This window comes from Gorilla gorilla, chromosome 4 (genome assembly GCF_029281585.2).
Source record: "Gorilla gorilla gorilla isolate KB3781 chromosome 4, NHGRI_mGorGor1-v2.1_pri, whole genome shotgun sequence".
NCBI lineage: Eukaryota > Metazoa > Chordata > Mammalia > Primates > Hominidae > Gorilla > Gorilla gorilla.
In genome coordinates, this window is record NC_073228.2 from 23750224 (window position 1) to 23767171 (window position 16948).

The window sequence follows — 16948 nt, forward strand, 5'->3', positions numbered from 1 at the left end:
AAATCTATTCCTGTATCACAAGTAACCCCCTCTGGCCAATCAAGTGTGAGCATATTTCACTACTTTCAGCAAGGACATTTCCTTCTTCCAATAATCCTACAAATAGATTATTTTCTTTCGTAGTCAATGCATCTCACTTTAAAAATATCAATCTTTGTAAACTCGGAGAAAACAAGACCACTGTGTTAAGATATTGTCACTGTCTAATCCTGCTACTTTCCTATGTAAATCTTTTATGTCATGTAATATTTAAGAAACTTGCCAAAAAAAGAATTAAAGTAAATACAGTTTGGGGAAATGTTTCCTGACCTCCTCAAATACATAAGATAAATTAGCTAGCAATATCTAGATAAACGAACATATGGTTTGAAAATTATTTTTTTAGCTGGGTGTGATGACTCACACCTGTAATCAAACCACTTCGGGAGGCTGAGGCGGGAGGATCGCTTGAGCCCAGGACTTCAAGATGAGCTTGAGCAACACAGGGAGATCCCATCTGGCCAAAAAAAAATCCCATCTTGCCAAAAATAAAATAAAATAAAATAGCCGGGTGTGGTGGTCCTGTGGTCCCAGCTACTCAGGAGGCTGAGGCAGGATGATCCCTTCAGCCCAGGAGGTTGAGGTTGCAGTGAGCCATGATCACACCACTGCACTCCAGCCTGGGTGACAGAGGGAGACCCTGTCTCAAAAGAAAAATAAAAGGTAGATAGAATTATTCTTCAATGTTTCCATCTCTATCAGGTTAATAATAAGAGAAAACTTAAGATAAAAAGCTACCTCACACCACCAAAATCAGTAAGAAAGTAGTGACCCACGTCTCCAAGAGTGCATGTTGGTAGGGCCATGGGGGCCACAAGAAACCTCACATAAATGGAGAATAAAGAATAAAGGAGTAAGTGGGAAGAGGCTCTATAACCCTACAGCCCCCACCTCTAGTAGAAACATTTGTCCCAAAAAGCTTACCACCCCACCTAATCCACCCCACAAATCCTAAGGCTAATGTAACATCCAGACAGACCATAAACTCTCAGGATAGTCCCTGTACTTACTCCCCATCCCCAGAACACTAATGAACCACTCCCCTTAAGGGGCCTTTTCCCTTTCAAGTCTGTGTTGGATTCTTAGGGATGAAGTTAGAGAAATAAGAACAATAATTAAGGGGAGGGGAGAAGTAGAGAGATGACAAAAAAAAAAAAAAGGTTAAAAATATGACCGGTTTCCAGAACCTTTCCCATCCCTAATATTACCATGCAGAGTTCTTAATGAGTCAAGATTTATTACATATCTCAAATCAAAGATGGACGTTTTGACTCTTTAAATTAAAAAACAAACGTCATAGGATGAGAAAGAAGCATACACTTAGTCTATGGCTATCCTATCTGTGCAAGATGACTATGAAAAGAATTGAAAAACAATTAGTAAGATTTTCACATCCATTAATGATAGCTCAAACTGTAATTGGTTTAATTCACCTTGCTACTGAATTACTGACGTTTACTAGCTGTTATGCTGAATGCCTATATATGTGCCAGGCCTATACATACCTTTTTTTTTTGAGACACGGTCTCACTTTATTGCCCAGGCTGGAGTGCAGTGGCACGATCATGGCTTACTGCAGCCTCAACCTCCTGGGCTCAAGCAATCCTCTCACCTTAGCCTCCTGAGTAGCTAGGACTACAGGTATGTGCCACCATGCCCAGCTAATTTAGTTTTTTAAATTTTTATTTTTTTGTAGACATGTGGTCTCACTATGTTGTCCAGGCTTATCCACACTTTTTATGTACAGGCACTTTTATGTAAATTATCTCCAAATGACTCCATGATGTGGGTATTGTTACCTTTAAGGTCCTGTAGGTAGTGAGTGGCCAACCAGAACCTAGATTATCACAATCTACCAACAGCACACTTCCCATTATGGCATAATGTCTCAACTGAAAATACTATACAGTTTTAAATATCAATATGATTCTTGGTTGGAATTTTTTCCCTCTTGTAACATCTTCAAATATTCTCAAGCTGAAGAAGCTTCTAACAACAATGCCAAAAACGGAATACCATCTGTCAAAGAGGCCTGTCCAAAGACAAAATTCCACGAGTCTCTTGGGTAAAGATCAATCATTGTTATTCCCACAACACAGAAGGCATCTTCAGGTTTCTTCTTTTTCAAGAACTTCAGGATGTCCCCTATTTAAAAAGAAATACATAAATGTATGAGTGTATATTATATACATATACTCAGTTCGAATTGCAAAGTCGTGTAATTCACCTGCATGAATTTGTAGGTTGTGTGTGTTCTCATTGACTCTAAAGGAACATCTTGTTGCAGAAACAGGAACTGGTTCTAGGAGTTTTACTCTCAAGCCATAGAAATATGCTTTACAGTAGCCCGTGAGCCATTTAATATATTCTTCACTGATAATTCTGGTGTTTCCTAGAGAGCCTACAATATGGAAGAACATTTAAAAACAGACTTTAAGATGATTATTCAGTGTTTACCCAGTCTATGAGTAAGAAGATTCAAATTAGAAACAAAAGCAACTCTAAATTTTCAATAACCTTTATCATTCATTGGTGTTGCTATGAAACAAAAAGAAACAAAATGTTATCTTTTAAGTCAGTTTGGCTACAAAACTTGTACCGCCGCAATGAATATCAAAAACGATCCTAAAACGGCCCATCTGAATCAGACCCACAGCCTGGACTATTCCTGACAAGAGCGCCACTACAAAACTGAACCAAAACTAGCACATTACCAGTATTTACCAATGGACTGTATATAAATGCTGCGTTTGTTTGGAGAGGGTGTCTTTCTGTAAGGATCACTGAAGAACTGTTCGAAGTCTTGGGGAGCCTCAGGGTGGGAGGTGATCCAATCTGATGGAGAATGCAAGGTAATGGGTCCAAAGAGATTACTGGCTGGCTGGAAGGCTTCATTCATTAAACGTTGTTCCCCAGCATCTAATTTCTCATACTGTGATACAAGCACTGGGTTCTTTGAGATGAGAGCTGTTTTTAGTGTCTGTTCGGAGTGCCGTATTATTTGCATCTAACAAAAAAAAGCAAGTAATCAAATATAAAAATACATATCTACATTGGGGACTTTACCTATCCTCTATATTTCGGCTCTGATTTCTCCCTAGAGTGAAATGACTGATTGCTAATGCTTTAGAGTGGTCACACTTAGAGTGGTTTCCTCATGTCCAATCAATTTCTTGGGGATCTAAGAAATTAAAAAGACAATCATGAAATCCATTCCTCCATCTCATATGGAACCTGCTCCCATTACAAAAACTAGTGGTGGCCAGGTGTGGTGGCTCATGCCTGTAATTTCAGCACTTTGGGATAGGAGGATTGCTTGAGACCAGGAGTTTGAGAACAGCTCAGGCAACATGGTGAGACCCTGTCTCTACAAAAAACTTAAAAATTCCCTGGGCATAGTTGTGCACATCTGTGGTCCTAGCTACCAGGGAGGCTGAGACATGAGGATCACTTGAGCCCAGGAGCTTGAGGCTGCAGTGAGCCATGACTGTGCCACTGCATTCCAGCCTGGGCAAGAGTCCAAAACAAAAAAAAAACACCTCACGGTGACCACAGGAGCAGGACCTCACACCCAACTTCCTTCTTTTGGGGAATAATATTGGCCTGGCACAGTGGCTCACGCTTATAATCCCAGCACTTTGGGAGGCCAAGGCAGAAGGATTACTTGAGCCTAGGAGTCTGAAATCAGCTTCGACATCATGGCAAAACCCCATATCTACAAAAAAATTAGCCGGATGTGGTGATGTGCACTTGTAGTCCCAGCTACTTGGCAGGCTAAGATGGGAGGATCATCTGAGCCCAGGAGGTCGAGGCTGCAGTGGGCCGTGATCGTGCCACTGCAGTCCAGCCTGGGCAATAGAGACTCTGTCTCAAAAAATAATAATATGAATTAACTCATTAGTGCCACATGAAAAACACTCATCGTTTCTAATGTGACTCAAAGATCTTCAACATCAAATAAAAACAAAACTAATGTAAGCCCTATCATTTCTGCAATTTAACTGCAGGCTGAGAAACTACAGCTTAGCCACTGAAGTTTATGGCCTCAAAGTCATGTCACATTAGGGCAGACATCAGATGACTAATCAAAAGCCAGCCTCACAATGACAGGTTTCTTCCATTCACATCGTGTTCCTATATAGAGCTTTCATCCTTCCTCTTGAAAGGGTCCGATCTTCCACCACGAGGCTTTTTGAATTAAGGAAAAAGTTGAACATCTCTGTCTGGATCATCTTTGTCATATTTTCTAATTATCTAGATTTTGCCAGTTTAATGATAGACGATTGATGGGAAAACTTAAGCTAATGTCTGTTCTGATTGAACCTATAAATTCTGGGGTTGAAGAGGCTGGCTGAAATTCCAGATCAAATGTCTCTGTACTCAAAGCTCTGATATGAGCATAGGCTCATCCTCACTCCTACACAACTGGGCTGAAATCTGACTTCTACAGGACAAAATATAAAACAAGATGTACCTTCCTGTAGTCTACCTACCTTGATTAGGAAGGAAGGCTCCCATGGAAGCTTTTAACTTACAAGGACGGACATGTCTGGGCCTGGCTGGAAAAAAGCTGTGGAGTGTGCCTTCATCTTAATATTAAAAAGGCAGTGTGAAAGGTCAGGAGGCCTCCTCTTGCCTCCCAAGCCTAATCTAGGGAAGCTGCGGGAGAAGATGGGCAGGGGGCGCAGAATTCGGTCACTGCCGTGGGCTGGAGGCCTAGGATGCTTTGGTCCCAAAACCAGAACATCACGGGCAAACGGGGAGGAGCTGGCCACCCTGGCTGGTTGCCTATAGCAACTCGCACTGTGGGCTCTGGTCCATGCAGACACAACCCAGTCTCCGGCTGGGAGTGGAGTGGGGGTTCCCCAGGGACTCTCGCTTCGCCTCTTCTTCCCCAGGAGCCTCGGGAAAGGCCTCCCTGGCTCCCCAGAGGCACCGAGCCCGCGGACCCCGCCGACCCCGCGGCTTCCGCCACGTCCGCCCCTCCTACATCCTCATCCCGCTCCACCGACCGCGACCGGCCCCCGCCTCTACGACCCGGCTACCCTGCCTAGGGGCCCCGGCCCAGCTCTGACAGCACCCGCGAACCGCCCTGACCCGACAGGCCTCGACACCAGCCCTCACGCGCGTGCGCACCGTGTCCCTTCGCACTACGCCACGCCACGCCCACTGGCGCCACGCCCCCACGCCACGCGCCGCGCCGCTGCGACGCGCACGCCCTGTGGGCCCCGCCCAACTCACGACCCGCCCATGCCACGCCCCTGAGCGTGCGGCCGCCTGGGCAGGCGCAGAGCTGGAGTTCAGCGGCCGCGACCCGCCTCTTCCAGAATAGAGGGTAGCGAGGGGACTACAAGCCCCAGCTGTCCGCCCCCGCAGTCGCCGATTCCCCGCCTGCCCTCGCGGGGGCTCCGCGGCCCGGTTCTCGAGAGCCACAGATGCGCCCGCGTCGCTGGGGTCTCCCGTGTGGGAACGTCCTCGGCAGGCCGCGGGTTTGAGAGGCATCCCCGGCGTGACGAATGCAACCAGCGTGGCCCCAAATGAGTCGGCGGCCGCCGCAGGTTGACGTAGAGCCGCAGCGCTCCCCGGGGCCGTCACCCTCAGCACTTTCCCTTCTTTATTTGTTGGGGGCCGCGGGGGCTGGAACCCAGAAGCGCAAGTGTGGGGCGCGTCCTCGTGGCGTCCCTGGCTCTCCGAGGCCGAAACCCGGATGCCGAGGGGAGGCCGTGAGCTCGGAAAGGCACCGCGGGGCCGGCATTAGGGCTGAGCTAGCTCTGTACCCTCTGGTGGGACTTTCGGTCTCTCTGGGCCTCGCCATTCTCTTTCTTTTTCTTGCTTTCTTATTTCTTTTTCTTGCTTTTTTTTTTTTTTTTTTTTGGAGACGGAGTCTTGCTCTGTTGCCCAGGCTGGAGTGCAGTGGGACAGTCTGGGCTCAGTGCAACCTTTGCCTCCTGGGTTCAAGCGATTTTCCCGCCTCAGCCTCCCCAGTAGCTGGAACTACAGGTGCCCGCTATCACGTCCGGCTAATTTTTGTTATTTTTAGTAGAGATGGGGTTTCACCATGTTGGCCAGGCTGGTCTCGAACTCCTGACCTCAAGTGATCCGCCCGCCTTGGCCTCCCAAAGTGCTGGGATTACAGGCGTGGGCTACCGCGCCCGGCTTTTTTTTTTTAATACGGGTTTTCACCCTGTTACCCAGGCTGGTCTCGAACTCCTGAGCTCAGGTGATCCACCTCCCCCGCCCCCCGGTCTCCCACAGTGCTGGAATTACAGGCGTGAGCCACGGCGCCTGGTCTGTTATTTTGAAGTCAAGCTGTTTTACCATCCTCTGGATTTTCCTTATCCTAATTCTCCTTCCCAGTCTCAAGGAAAGACAGGCACATTTTCTTGATGACTTCAGCACTTGTAACCCCTTGTTGGCTCTCTTTAGAGGACATTAACTCTGTTTGAACCTTTCAACTTCGAGGATCTCTTTAGCCCTTCCTTATTTGTTCACTCTCCTGGATCATGAATTCTCCAAATTTGTCCTTTGAACCCAGTGCCCATATCCACCCTCACCTGAACCCATTCTTGAATAAAATGCATTCCTACCATGACTGTTCTCAAAGTTTGAAGTTGAGAATACCGATGCGCCACTCCTGCTTCAATGCTTGAGAAGTCGTGGGCTTTCTTCCGTGTGCCTTTTGAGTGGGTGCCTGTCTCCCGACAGCCTGAGGTGGTGTAGCATAGGGGCGAAGGTGGTCTGTGCTTGAATCCCAAAACCCTCACTTACTACCGTGGGACCTGTGCCAACTACTTGACCTCTTTTGTAAAACGGAGACAATTACAGCACATCTTTTTTTATTATTAATTGACACGAAGTCTCGCTCTGTCGCCCAGGCTGGAGTGCAGTGGTGCGATCTCGGCTCACTGCAACCTCTGCTTCCTGGGTTCAAGCGATTCTCGTGCCTCAGTCTACAGGGTAGCTGGGACTACATGCACGCACCACCACGCCCGGCTAATTTTTTTTTTGAGAGAGAGTCTCGCTCTGTCGCCCAGGCTGGAGTGCAGTGGCGCTATCTCGGCTCACTGCAAGCTCCGCCTCCTGGGTTCACGCCATTCTCCTGCCTCAGCCTCCCAAGTAGCTGGGACTACAGGCACCCGCCACCACGCCCGGCTAATTTTTTTTTTTTTTTTTTTTTGTATTTTTGGTAGAGACAGGGTTTCGTCATGTTAGCCAATTTTTGTATTTTTAGTAGAGACGGGGTTTCACCATGTTGGCCAGGCTGGTCTTGAACTCCTGACCTCAGGTGATCCACCTACTTCGGCCTCCCAAAGTGCAGGGATTACAGGCGTGAGCCACCGCGCCCCACCTACAGCACATCTTAACAGAATTTTAGGGATCAAATGAGTTCCTTTGGATACTGTGCCTGTTTTTGACTGAACGGCTGTCTTCTGACATCCTGAGTGGCTTCTTTAGCTTAGTTGTCACCTCTTCTATAGCCTCATCCTGCCTCATGACAAAACTTCTGCCTGTTCATTGCCTTGTGTGTACATAATACTGCAGTTGTCCTTGTCACAATGATTGTAACCTATTTCTTACATGTCACCCTTACTCAACTGCGAGATGCTTGAGGGTAAAGACTCTCTATACGAGGTGTCTGAAGCATAAAAGGTATTCACTAGATTTTCAGTCAGTTTTTTGGTATTCATTAAAAAGAACTTCATTTTGCATTTAAACTGTTTAAATTTCTGAATCATGAACTTTGTACTTGCTCACAAATTTTAGGATAGCATTATTTCTGCATGGTCTAATATTTATTTTCTTAAATAACTGACCAGGCATGGTGTCTCATGCCTATGATCCCAGCACTTTGGGAGGCTGAGACAGGAGAAAGGAGAATCACTTGAGCCTAGGACTTCCAGACCAGCCTGGTCAACATAGGGAGACCCCATCTCTAAAAAAAAAGAAAAAAGAAAAAAAAAAAGCCAGGTGTAGTGACACATGCCTGTAGTCTCAGCTACTTGGGAGGCAGAGGTGGGAGGATGGGTTGAGCCTAGGAGATCGAGGCTGCAGTCAGCTGTGATTCACAGCACTTCAGCCTGGGCAACAGAGTGAGACCCTGTTCATAAAAATAAACAAATAAACACCTTAGTGCTTCGGGGGGGGGGGGGTTAGGTTTGTGTTTATTTTTTACATTAGAAGGAAAAGACACTTTCTCTTACTAAGGTATTTTTGCCTGTTAACTAATATGCAGTTGCAGAATGAACCATAGGCTGTCTGCATTTCAAAGACCACTACAAGTTCTGATATTTAAAATGAGTGTATATGCCAGTGTCCCAAGGTTGGAGAAGAAAGTTGGTAACAAATTGGAAGGTGGCAGAAAGCAGGAAAGAAATGTAACATATATGGCAGATGAAGGGTTTTAAAATAGCTTTTACAAATCAGCACAGAAAAGATAAACACCATGACATAAAAATGAGCAAAAAATATGAACCATATAACCCGAATGGCCCATTAGCATCCATGTGTTCAACTTTACTGAACACATGAATGAAGTAAAATGAAAAACACTCTAATAATTTTTTCTTACCTGCTAATTTGGCCAAACTGTTTATTTTGAAATAGTTTCTAGCTAAAAGAAAAGTGGCAAAAATAGTATAAAGAATCCCTACATTCTCTTCACCCAGATTCCCCAGTACTTAACATTTTACCTCATTTCTTTATCATTCTCATCCTTTTTGTGTCTTTATCTCTGTCTCTATATCAAAATATACATTGTTTTCCTAAACCATTTGAGAGTAAATTACAGGCTGGGCGAGGTGGCTCATGCCTGTAATCCCAGCACTTTGGGAGGCTGAGGTGGGTTGATCACTTGAGGTCAGGAGTTTGAGACCAGCCAGGCCAAAACGGTGAAACCCCGTCTCTACTAAATATACAAAAATTAGTGGGTCATGGCGTTGCATGCCTGTAATCCCAGCTACTTGGGAGGCTGAGGCAGGAGAATTGCTTGAACCCAGGAGGCGGAGGTTGCAGTGAGCTGAGATCACATCACTGCACTCCAGCCTGGGCAACAGAGCAAGACTGTCTCCAAAAAAAAGTAAATTGTAGACATGATGCCCTGCATTCCAAAATATCTCAGAGTATATTCCCAAAAATCAAGCACAGTTTCATAAGTAGCCACAGTACAACTAAAACATGAGTCCATACTGACATTTCCAATACCAGTCCAGCCTGACACCACAGAGTTCATTCATTCTAGCCTTCCATTTTTCCATATGTATGATGTCCTTTGCCAGTAGAGAGAAACCTGGCTCCTGTTATTCACAATTTATTTATTTGCTCTGTACTAGAATATGTACTAAAAATAATTTCAGAATTCCTAATCCATAGCACTGCAGGAAAACAATTCTATCAATTAGTATTTATTTAAGCTTCTTTATAGCCAGAAGATATATATTAAAACCCAGTTACCTACCTGGGTTAGTTCTTCCCCCTCCCAATTCTGCCCTTCACTGTAGTATTGTTATTAACATGAAATATAGTTAGGTTCATTTATTTTTGTTTGCATTCCATTTTACGAATTTCCCCCCAACCTTGATCTTTTTTTGAGTGTGTGATGTATTAACATGGTTACTAAAAAGTTGTCTTTGATGATAATGTCCAATGATGGTAGATTGTCCTGGCAGAACGGTGTATAAACAGGTCGAATCTTTCTGGTGAACAACCTGACATGGAGTATTAATAGCTTTTAAAATGTTCATACCCATTGACCCAATAAGAGATCTCACAGACTTATGGTTAAGGATAGTCACCAAAATATTATTTATAATTATGAAAATTAGAAACAATCAAAGTATCCAGCTATTGGAGACTGGAAAAGCATAAATTATTAATCATAGACCATAAATTACATGTATGTTTATATGTTAGAATACTAAGCATCTATTTAAAATCATTTCTCAGCTGGGCACAGTGGCTCATGGCTGTAATCCCAGCACTTTGGGAGGCCAAGGCAGGCTGATTACCTGAGGTCAGGAGTTCGAGACCAGCCTGGCCAACATGGTGAAACCTCATCTCTACTAAAAATACAACAATTAGCCAGGCATGGTGGCACATGCTTGTAGTTCCAGCTGCTTAGGAGGCTGAGGCAGGAGAATTGCTTGAACCCGGGAGACGGAGGTTGCAGTGAGCTGTGGTCCCACCACTACACTCCAGCCTGGGCGACAGAGCAAGATTGTCTCAAAAAAAAAAAAAATCATTTCTCAAAGACAATAGTGACCTACAGAAATGCTAAGGGGAAATAAAGTGTGACACAGAAATGTTTACACATTGTAATTTTTTTTTTTTTTTTTTTTTTGAGACAGGGCCTCACTCTTTCACCCAGGCTGGAGTACAGTAGTGTGATCACGGCTCACTGCAGCCTGGACCTCTTGGGATCAGGTGATCCTCCCACCTCAGTCTCCCAGGTAGCTTGGATTACAGGTATGCACCATCACACCTGGCTAATGTTTTGTGTTTTTTTGTAGAGAGGGGGTTTCACCATGTTGCCCAGGCTTGTTTTGGTTTTGAACTCCTGGGCTCAAGACATCTGCATGCCTCCACCTTCCAAAGTGCTGGGATTACAGGCATGAGCCACCTTGCCTGGCCTATACATTGTAATCTTATTTTTGTTTTAAAAAGATGTGCTTGGCTGGGCATGGTGGCTCATGCCTGTAATCCCAGAACTTTGGGAAGCTGAGGCAGGCAGATCATCTGAGGTCAGGGGTTTGAGTCCTGCCTGGCCAACAAGGTGAAACCCCATCTCTACTAAAAAATACAGAAATTAGCTGGGCATGGTAGCACACGCCTGTAATCCCAGCTACTCGGGAGGCCGAGGCATGAGAATCACTTGAACCTGGGAGGTGGAGGTTGCAGTGAGCCGAGATCGCACCACTGCCCTCGCTCTGTGTCAAAAAAAAAGTGCTGATAAGTAATAATCTATGAATAATGAGATATTTGGTGGTTTTGATTTCTTTCTCTGTCCCTCTTTAGTTATTAATTTGCATTTTCCAAACTTTCTACAATAAGTATTGTTACTTTTACAGTCAGAAAGCAATTTAACAAGTCAGTAATGTATTAATATTTAGGCATTCCTAAATATACAAATAACCCTGAGGCATAACAGCTTCTCCATGCTTTCTAGGTGGTTCCCTGCCTCTGTCTTTCCACCTACCCTTTCAGCTGCTCCTCAATCTATTTTTCTATGGTCTCTGAATTTTACTTACACCAACATACCACTAACTAGAGATTCATTTAGATTAACAACCAAGCCATCCTTTGTCTTCCTAATTTGTTGACTTTATTTTAAAATTACTGGGACCGGGTGCAATGGTTCACGCCTGTAATCCCAGCACTTTGGGAGGCTGAGGCAGGCGGATCACTTAGGTCAGGAGTTTGAGACCAGCCTGGCCAACATGGCGAACCCTCGTCTCTGCTACAAAAAAAAAAAAAAAAAGAAAGAAAAAAGAAAATTAGCCAGGTGTGGTGGTGCACACCTGTAGTCCCAGCTACTTGGAGGCTGAGGCAGGAGAATCGCTTGAACCTGGGACGCAGAGGTTGCAGTGACCTGAGATCATGCCACTGCACTTCAGCCTGGGTGACAGAGCGAGACTCCATCTCAATAATAATAATAATAGTAATAATAATAATAAAATTACTATATGTATGAAAATATTCCAAGTACACATTTTTAAAAGCTAAGAAGTACTAAAAGCATTGTAATGAAAAGTAATAGTCCCCACCCCATAGGCCAGCTTCCTAGAGGCTACTGTTCTCAACTCTTTGGCTGTTTTTTCTGGTATTTATCTCCATGTTTCTCAACAATGTGTGTATAATGAGATTTCTTGATCTTTTAATTTTAGGTAGCATCTGTTAGTTTATTGCCATGAGAGATGAGGACTTAACTCTCATACATCATACTTTCCACCTATCATTCCTCTTGTGATTCTATCATAAATTTTGGTTGAATCTGGTGGTCAGTGTTTACATTATGATAATTATGCAAACATTGTGCACTACAGAGCCAAGTAGTGTACCATGACCATGCTTTCGTTCTTGTAGAACCTCTTTATTTTTGCCTAGAGTTAATCATCACTTGATTTCTATTATTTTCTTAAAAAATTATATAATATGCATGTGCCTCATTTTTTATGATTCTCTGATTCTTTACTTTGTTTTTTAATGCTTCTCTACATGGCCCATGCACACTGGTTACATTTTCTTTCTGGGTAACTTCATCTCTCCATTCATATCTATACTGGTTGTCCATGGGCCTACTGCATAGCTGTTCCTAGGACTGCAACTACACTTTGCTCTGTTGGATCCCCTGTTTCTTAAATTATTAAATTCTGTGTCTTCCTCTTTCCTGGCTGACTCCTTTGGTTTCAGTAGCACATCCCCAGAACCTTCTGGAATAAAGGTACATAGAGATAAATATTGTGAGATCTTTGACATCTGAAAATGTTTTTATTCTGCCCTCATACTTGATTGAGAATTTATCTGGGTTGGTGTGGAATTCTAGATTGCAAATCATTTCCTCTCAGAATTATAAACAGTTTGCTCCAGTTTCTTCTGACTTCCAATGTTGCTACTGAGATGTTCAATGCCATTTTGATTCCTAGTCCTTTTTATGTTATCTGTTATTTTTAGGAAGATTTTAGTATCTCCTTTTTATCCTTAGAGTTCTGAAGGGTTATAAAGATGTGCCTTAGCCTGAACCTTTCTTCCCATTCATTTTGTGGCTCACTTAGCAGGCGCTTCGATACTGAGACTCTTATCCTTTCATTCTGAGAAATTTTCTGGTATTATTTCTTTGATAATTTCCTGCCCTCCATTCTTGCTGGATGTTGGACTTTCAGAGTGAATCCTCAGATTTTCTTCTCTCTCACATTTTTCCATCTTTTTGTACTATGGTCATCAATTATTTTCTATCTTTTCTTTTGAATACTTACTTTCAACTATTCTGCTTTTTCATAGCCAAAATCCCTTTCTTGTTATGATTATTTTATTTTGCACCCTGCTATGGTTTGAATGTCTGTGTCCCCACAAAATTTATATGTTGAGACCTTACCCCCAATGTGATAGTATTTGTAGATGGGAACTTTTGAGAGGTGATCAGGTCATGAGAGTGGAACTCTTATGAATAGTATTAGTGCCTTTATGAAAGAGACGCAAGGGAGTCAGCTCACCCCTTCTGCCACGTGAGGCCACTGCAAGAAGACACTATCTCTGAACCAGAAAGCAGGCCCTCCCCAGACACCAGATCAGCACCTTGATCTTGGATTCCAGTTCCTAGAACCGTGGGAAATAAATTTCTGTTGTTTGTAAACCATCCAGTTTATCATATTTTCTTATAGCATCCCAAGCAGTCTAAAATACATCCTCTCATTTCATGGATAAAATGTCTTTTCTTATTTCTCTATAGATAGTAACTATACTACTTTTGAAGATTTGTTCTGTTGTTTCCTCTGTTTGGTCTTTTTGTTTCATGTTAGAACTTTCCATCAACATCTGGTAATCTTTGGCTATCTGTTAAGATTTCATTATGACGCACAAAAAACTGGTGGGGGGGGCGGGTTCTGTGTGGCTTATTCTCAGAGGCGATCTGGCAGAGAATCAGCTTATTCACTAAGGGGAGTCTCCCAGTGTCTGAACCTGAAAGTTTCTTCTCTGTGACCATCCCATTTTTTTCCAGAGTAGGATCGTTTCCTAACTGACTGCCAGTGTTCTGGAAGCAGGTGCAGTGAAGAGCCTAAGAGTCCCACTAATGTGTGTGTGAATTCTGAATCCTTAGTCACTGTGTTCATCCCTAACCCATACTGCCACAAGGACTCTCAAGTCTCACAACCAATTCATTTTAACATGAGAAGACATTAAGAGGGTTAAGAGGTTCTCCATGATTCACCTACTAGTGTGAATTCATACCTGCTGCTTTTGCTTTTCCCCTGGCCCTTAGCTGATATCAACTGCCCTGAGGAAATGGAAGTCTGATTGGTCAGGAAGCAGGAGTAAGTGGGTAATTTGGGGTCACAGACCCCCCTCAGCAGGCAAGCAGCCCAGAGGTGGGTAAAGCACATTAGGAAAGGGTGCTGCAATCCAGGGACTAGGGCCCTGGACCTGGATGCCAAAAGGGAGTTGGGAAAGTAGAAAAGAAAACTACTTATGCTTAAATTGTGCTCAGAGCCAGGGCTCTATGCAAAGAAGCAGCAGGTGACCTGTTTTCTCCCTCCTGCACTGCAGAGAACCTGCCCTCAAAGACCCAGAGCTCAGCTTCAGTAGAAGTTGAACAGCACTGTACAAGCGAAACTGAGAACCCAGTCACCCTGAGAAAAACGGTTTCTAGGGGGAAACACATTCTTTGGTCCAAACAACCAACTTACAAATGATCTTTTGGACCACGTCCTGCCTGCAAACTGAGGCTCGATTCACCTTTAATGGACCAGTTCTGGCAGTGCCAAGGGAGAGAGGCCATTAGCAGAAATGAAAAAAGCAAGAAATCTTTTAGTCCACTAGGTTAAGATTTTTTTATGCTTTGTTGTTTATGATTTGCAACTTCAGTTACTGTTTCCTGGAACAAATGTTATGATTCTACTTCATCTGTATTTACTGAAGCAAATAGATGCTTATCAGCAGTCATGCTACAAATCGCAAAGCAGTCAGTAAGGCCTGTGGGGCTGTGGCCTCTTTTGCAATTCTTTGATGTCTTGTCAGGCAACTTATTTTCTGTGCCTCAGAGAGTTTCCAAAAGCTACCACAATCTGTGTGTGTGTGTGTGTGTGTGTGTGTGTGTGTGTACATATGTGTGTGTGTATCTATATGCACTCTTTCTCTCTCTCTCTCTATATATATATGGCATATAAATACAGTAAAGTCAAAGAATTGAGCAAAAGCAGATTTTGGTTTTTACTTTAAGAATATAATTTCACTTCCTGAAAAATTAGGAATTAGGAGTCCCAAGAATACCACATAGCATTTAGGAAGACTTGAGTGGGAGCTAAGAAAGTTCGAATGAGGGAAGGAAGAAAGTCCCTGGTCAGCCCGCTATAGTGACTCAAGCCTGTAATCCCAGCACTTTAAAAGGCTGAGGTGGGAGGACTGTTTGAGCTCAGGAGTTTGAGATCAGCCTGGGCAACCTAGCAAGACTCTGATCTCTATTTAAAAACAGAAGAAGAAAGAAAGAAAATAAAAGAAAAAGCCTGGGTCAGTGGCCTCAGTTGAACCCTGGAGGATCCTGTGATCCTCTTGGTGATGTCCCCAGCCTCTGCTTCAGGATGACAGCATGGTCTCCTGCACTGTAGCTCGGTTTGAAATTTTCAGTTTTTCTTTCAATTTCCCCTTTTTCAGACTCCAAGGGGGATGGAGGAGATGGTCTGAATAAGACAAATATGAAAGAGGAAGTGTCTCAGCACCAACCAAACATAAAACAGCAACCCACTTCACTTGTGACCTCTACAGAAATACTGAAGATGTCCTCTGTGTCCTTTTAGACTTTCTGGGGGAGGGGACAGCTGCTGCCCAGAAGCAAGCAGCTTCCTTTTGGCCAGGTCAGTGCAGGGAACCAACAAAGACAGGGACCTGTGGCCAGAAGAAGCACAGCCGCAGCAGGTGTCTGATTGGACTGAGCCAGGAATGGCCTTCTTGCCCTTAGGGACCCCTCAAGTCTTTTTTCCCACAAGCTGGAAACTGCTTGGCTCACTGCTGTGCTAAATGCAGGTGCCAGCCAAGGGGGTTACCCTAGGACCATGAGCCATTAACAGCTTGTCTCAAATACACTTCTCCAAGGCAGTCAGCAACTCCCCACTGAACACCTGTGGGTTCCTGCTGGCGCTAACTTAGGCACGGGGCTAGCAGGTTCCTCCCCTGTAGCAGATGATGAGAGCAAGTGTGGTGCAGGAGGAACTGAAAAGAGAGCATCGTCAGAGGTGACACTTGAGTGGATTAAAACCATATATTCTTGTGCAATGTAAAAATGCCAACTTGCATCAGCATAACGAAGGACACACTTAGAATAGAAAAGCTGAGGAGGACAGAAGAATAGGAAGAACAACAAAACCATGCCTGGTCCTTTTGCCCAGAAATGACCCATGTGAATCTTGGCTGAACTTTTAGACTTTTTCGTGGTGCACATTTTTCAACATAATTTGACAATGTGGGACCTCTAGAATTGTACATTCTAATTTTTCAGTCCATTTATTTCTTATTCCAGAAAGAATCCATGTATAAGGATGGCTCATCACAGTGTTGTTTTTAATTCTGAAAAGCTGAAAGATGGATGCTCACCACTAGTGTTTATACATAAGTTCAATAAAGTTATGCTCTCACAATAAAATATTATGTAGTCATTAAAAAGAACAATCTCATGCTATGCGTATTATCATGGAAGGATGTCCCCAAGATCTTGCTGAAATTTTTTAAAAAGTCCCAAGCAGTGTATATATAATTTGAAACTATTTATATAAAAATATGGGTGTATATGTGTGTAAAAAAGGATGTTTGGGCCAGGCATGGTGGCTCACGCCTGTAATCCCAACACTTTGGGAGGCCAAGGTGGGTGGATCATTTGAGGTCAGGAGTTGGAGACCAGCCTGGCCAACGTGGTGAAACCCCGTCTCTACTAAAATATATATAAAAAAAATTAGCTGGGATGTGGTGGTGGGTGCCTGTAATCCCAGCTACTGGGGAGGCTAAGGCAGGAGAATCACCTGAGCCTGGGAGACAGAGGTTGCAGTGAGTTGAGATCTCCCCAGTGCGCTCCAGCCTGGGCAACAAAGTGAGACTCCGTCTCAAAAAAAAAAAAAAAAAAGAATGTTTGCCAAATGTTAATAATGTTAGAAGGAGGGCTTTTTGTGCTGTTTACTTTCTTCTTGATATTTTTTAGCAATATTTATTTTGC

At 43.8% G+C, this 16948-nt stretch overlaps 1 protein-coding gene across 11 annotated transcripts in view; it reads right to left on the bottom strand.

Annotated features, from left to right (window-relative positions):
* Positions 1-16948, bottom strand: part of AMZ2 (archaelysin family metallopeptidase 2) — a 52520-nt gene that overhangs the window by 3976 nt on the left and 31596 nt on the right. Inside the window, exons 1-5 of one of the 11 annotated variants that reach the window (XM_019026813.3) lie at positions 5176-5271; positions 4533-4628; positions 2764-3046; positions 2267-2440; positions 2056-2184 (exon numbers count right to left, since the gene is read on the bottom strand). In XM_019026813.3, coding sequence (XP_018882358.2) covers positions 2056-2184; positions 2267-2440; positions 2764-3046 — 586 coding nt within the window. In that variant the 5' untranslated portion in view covers positions 4533-4628; positions 5176-5271. The other 10 variants (XM_019026815.4, XM_019026814.4, XM_055386994.2 and 7 more) reach the window with 10 other exon arrangements.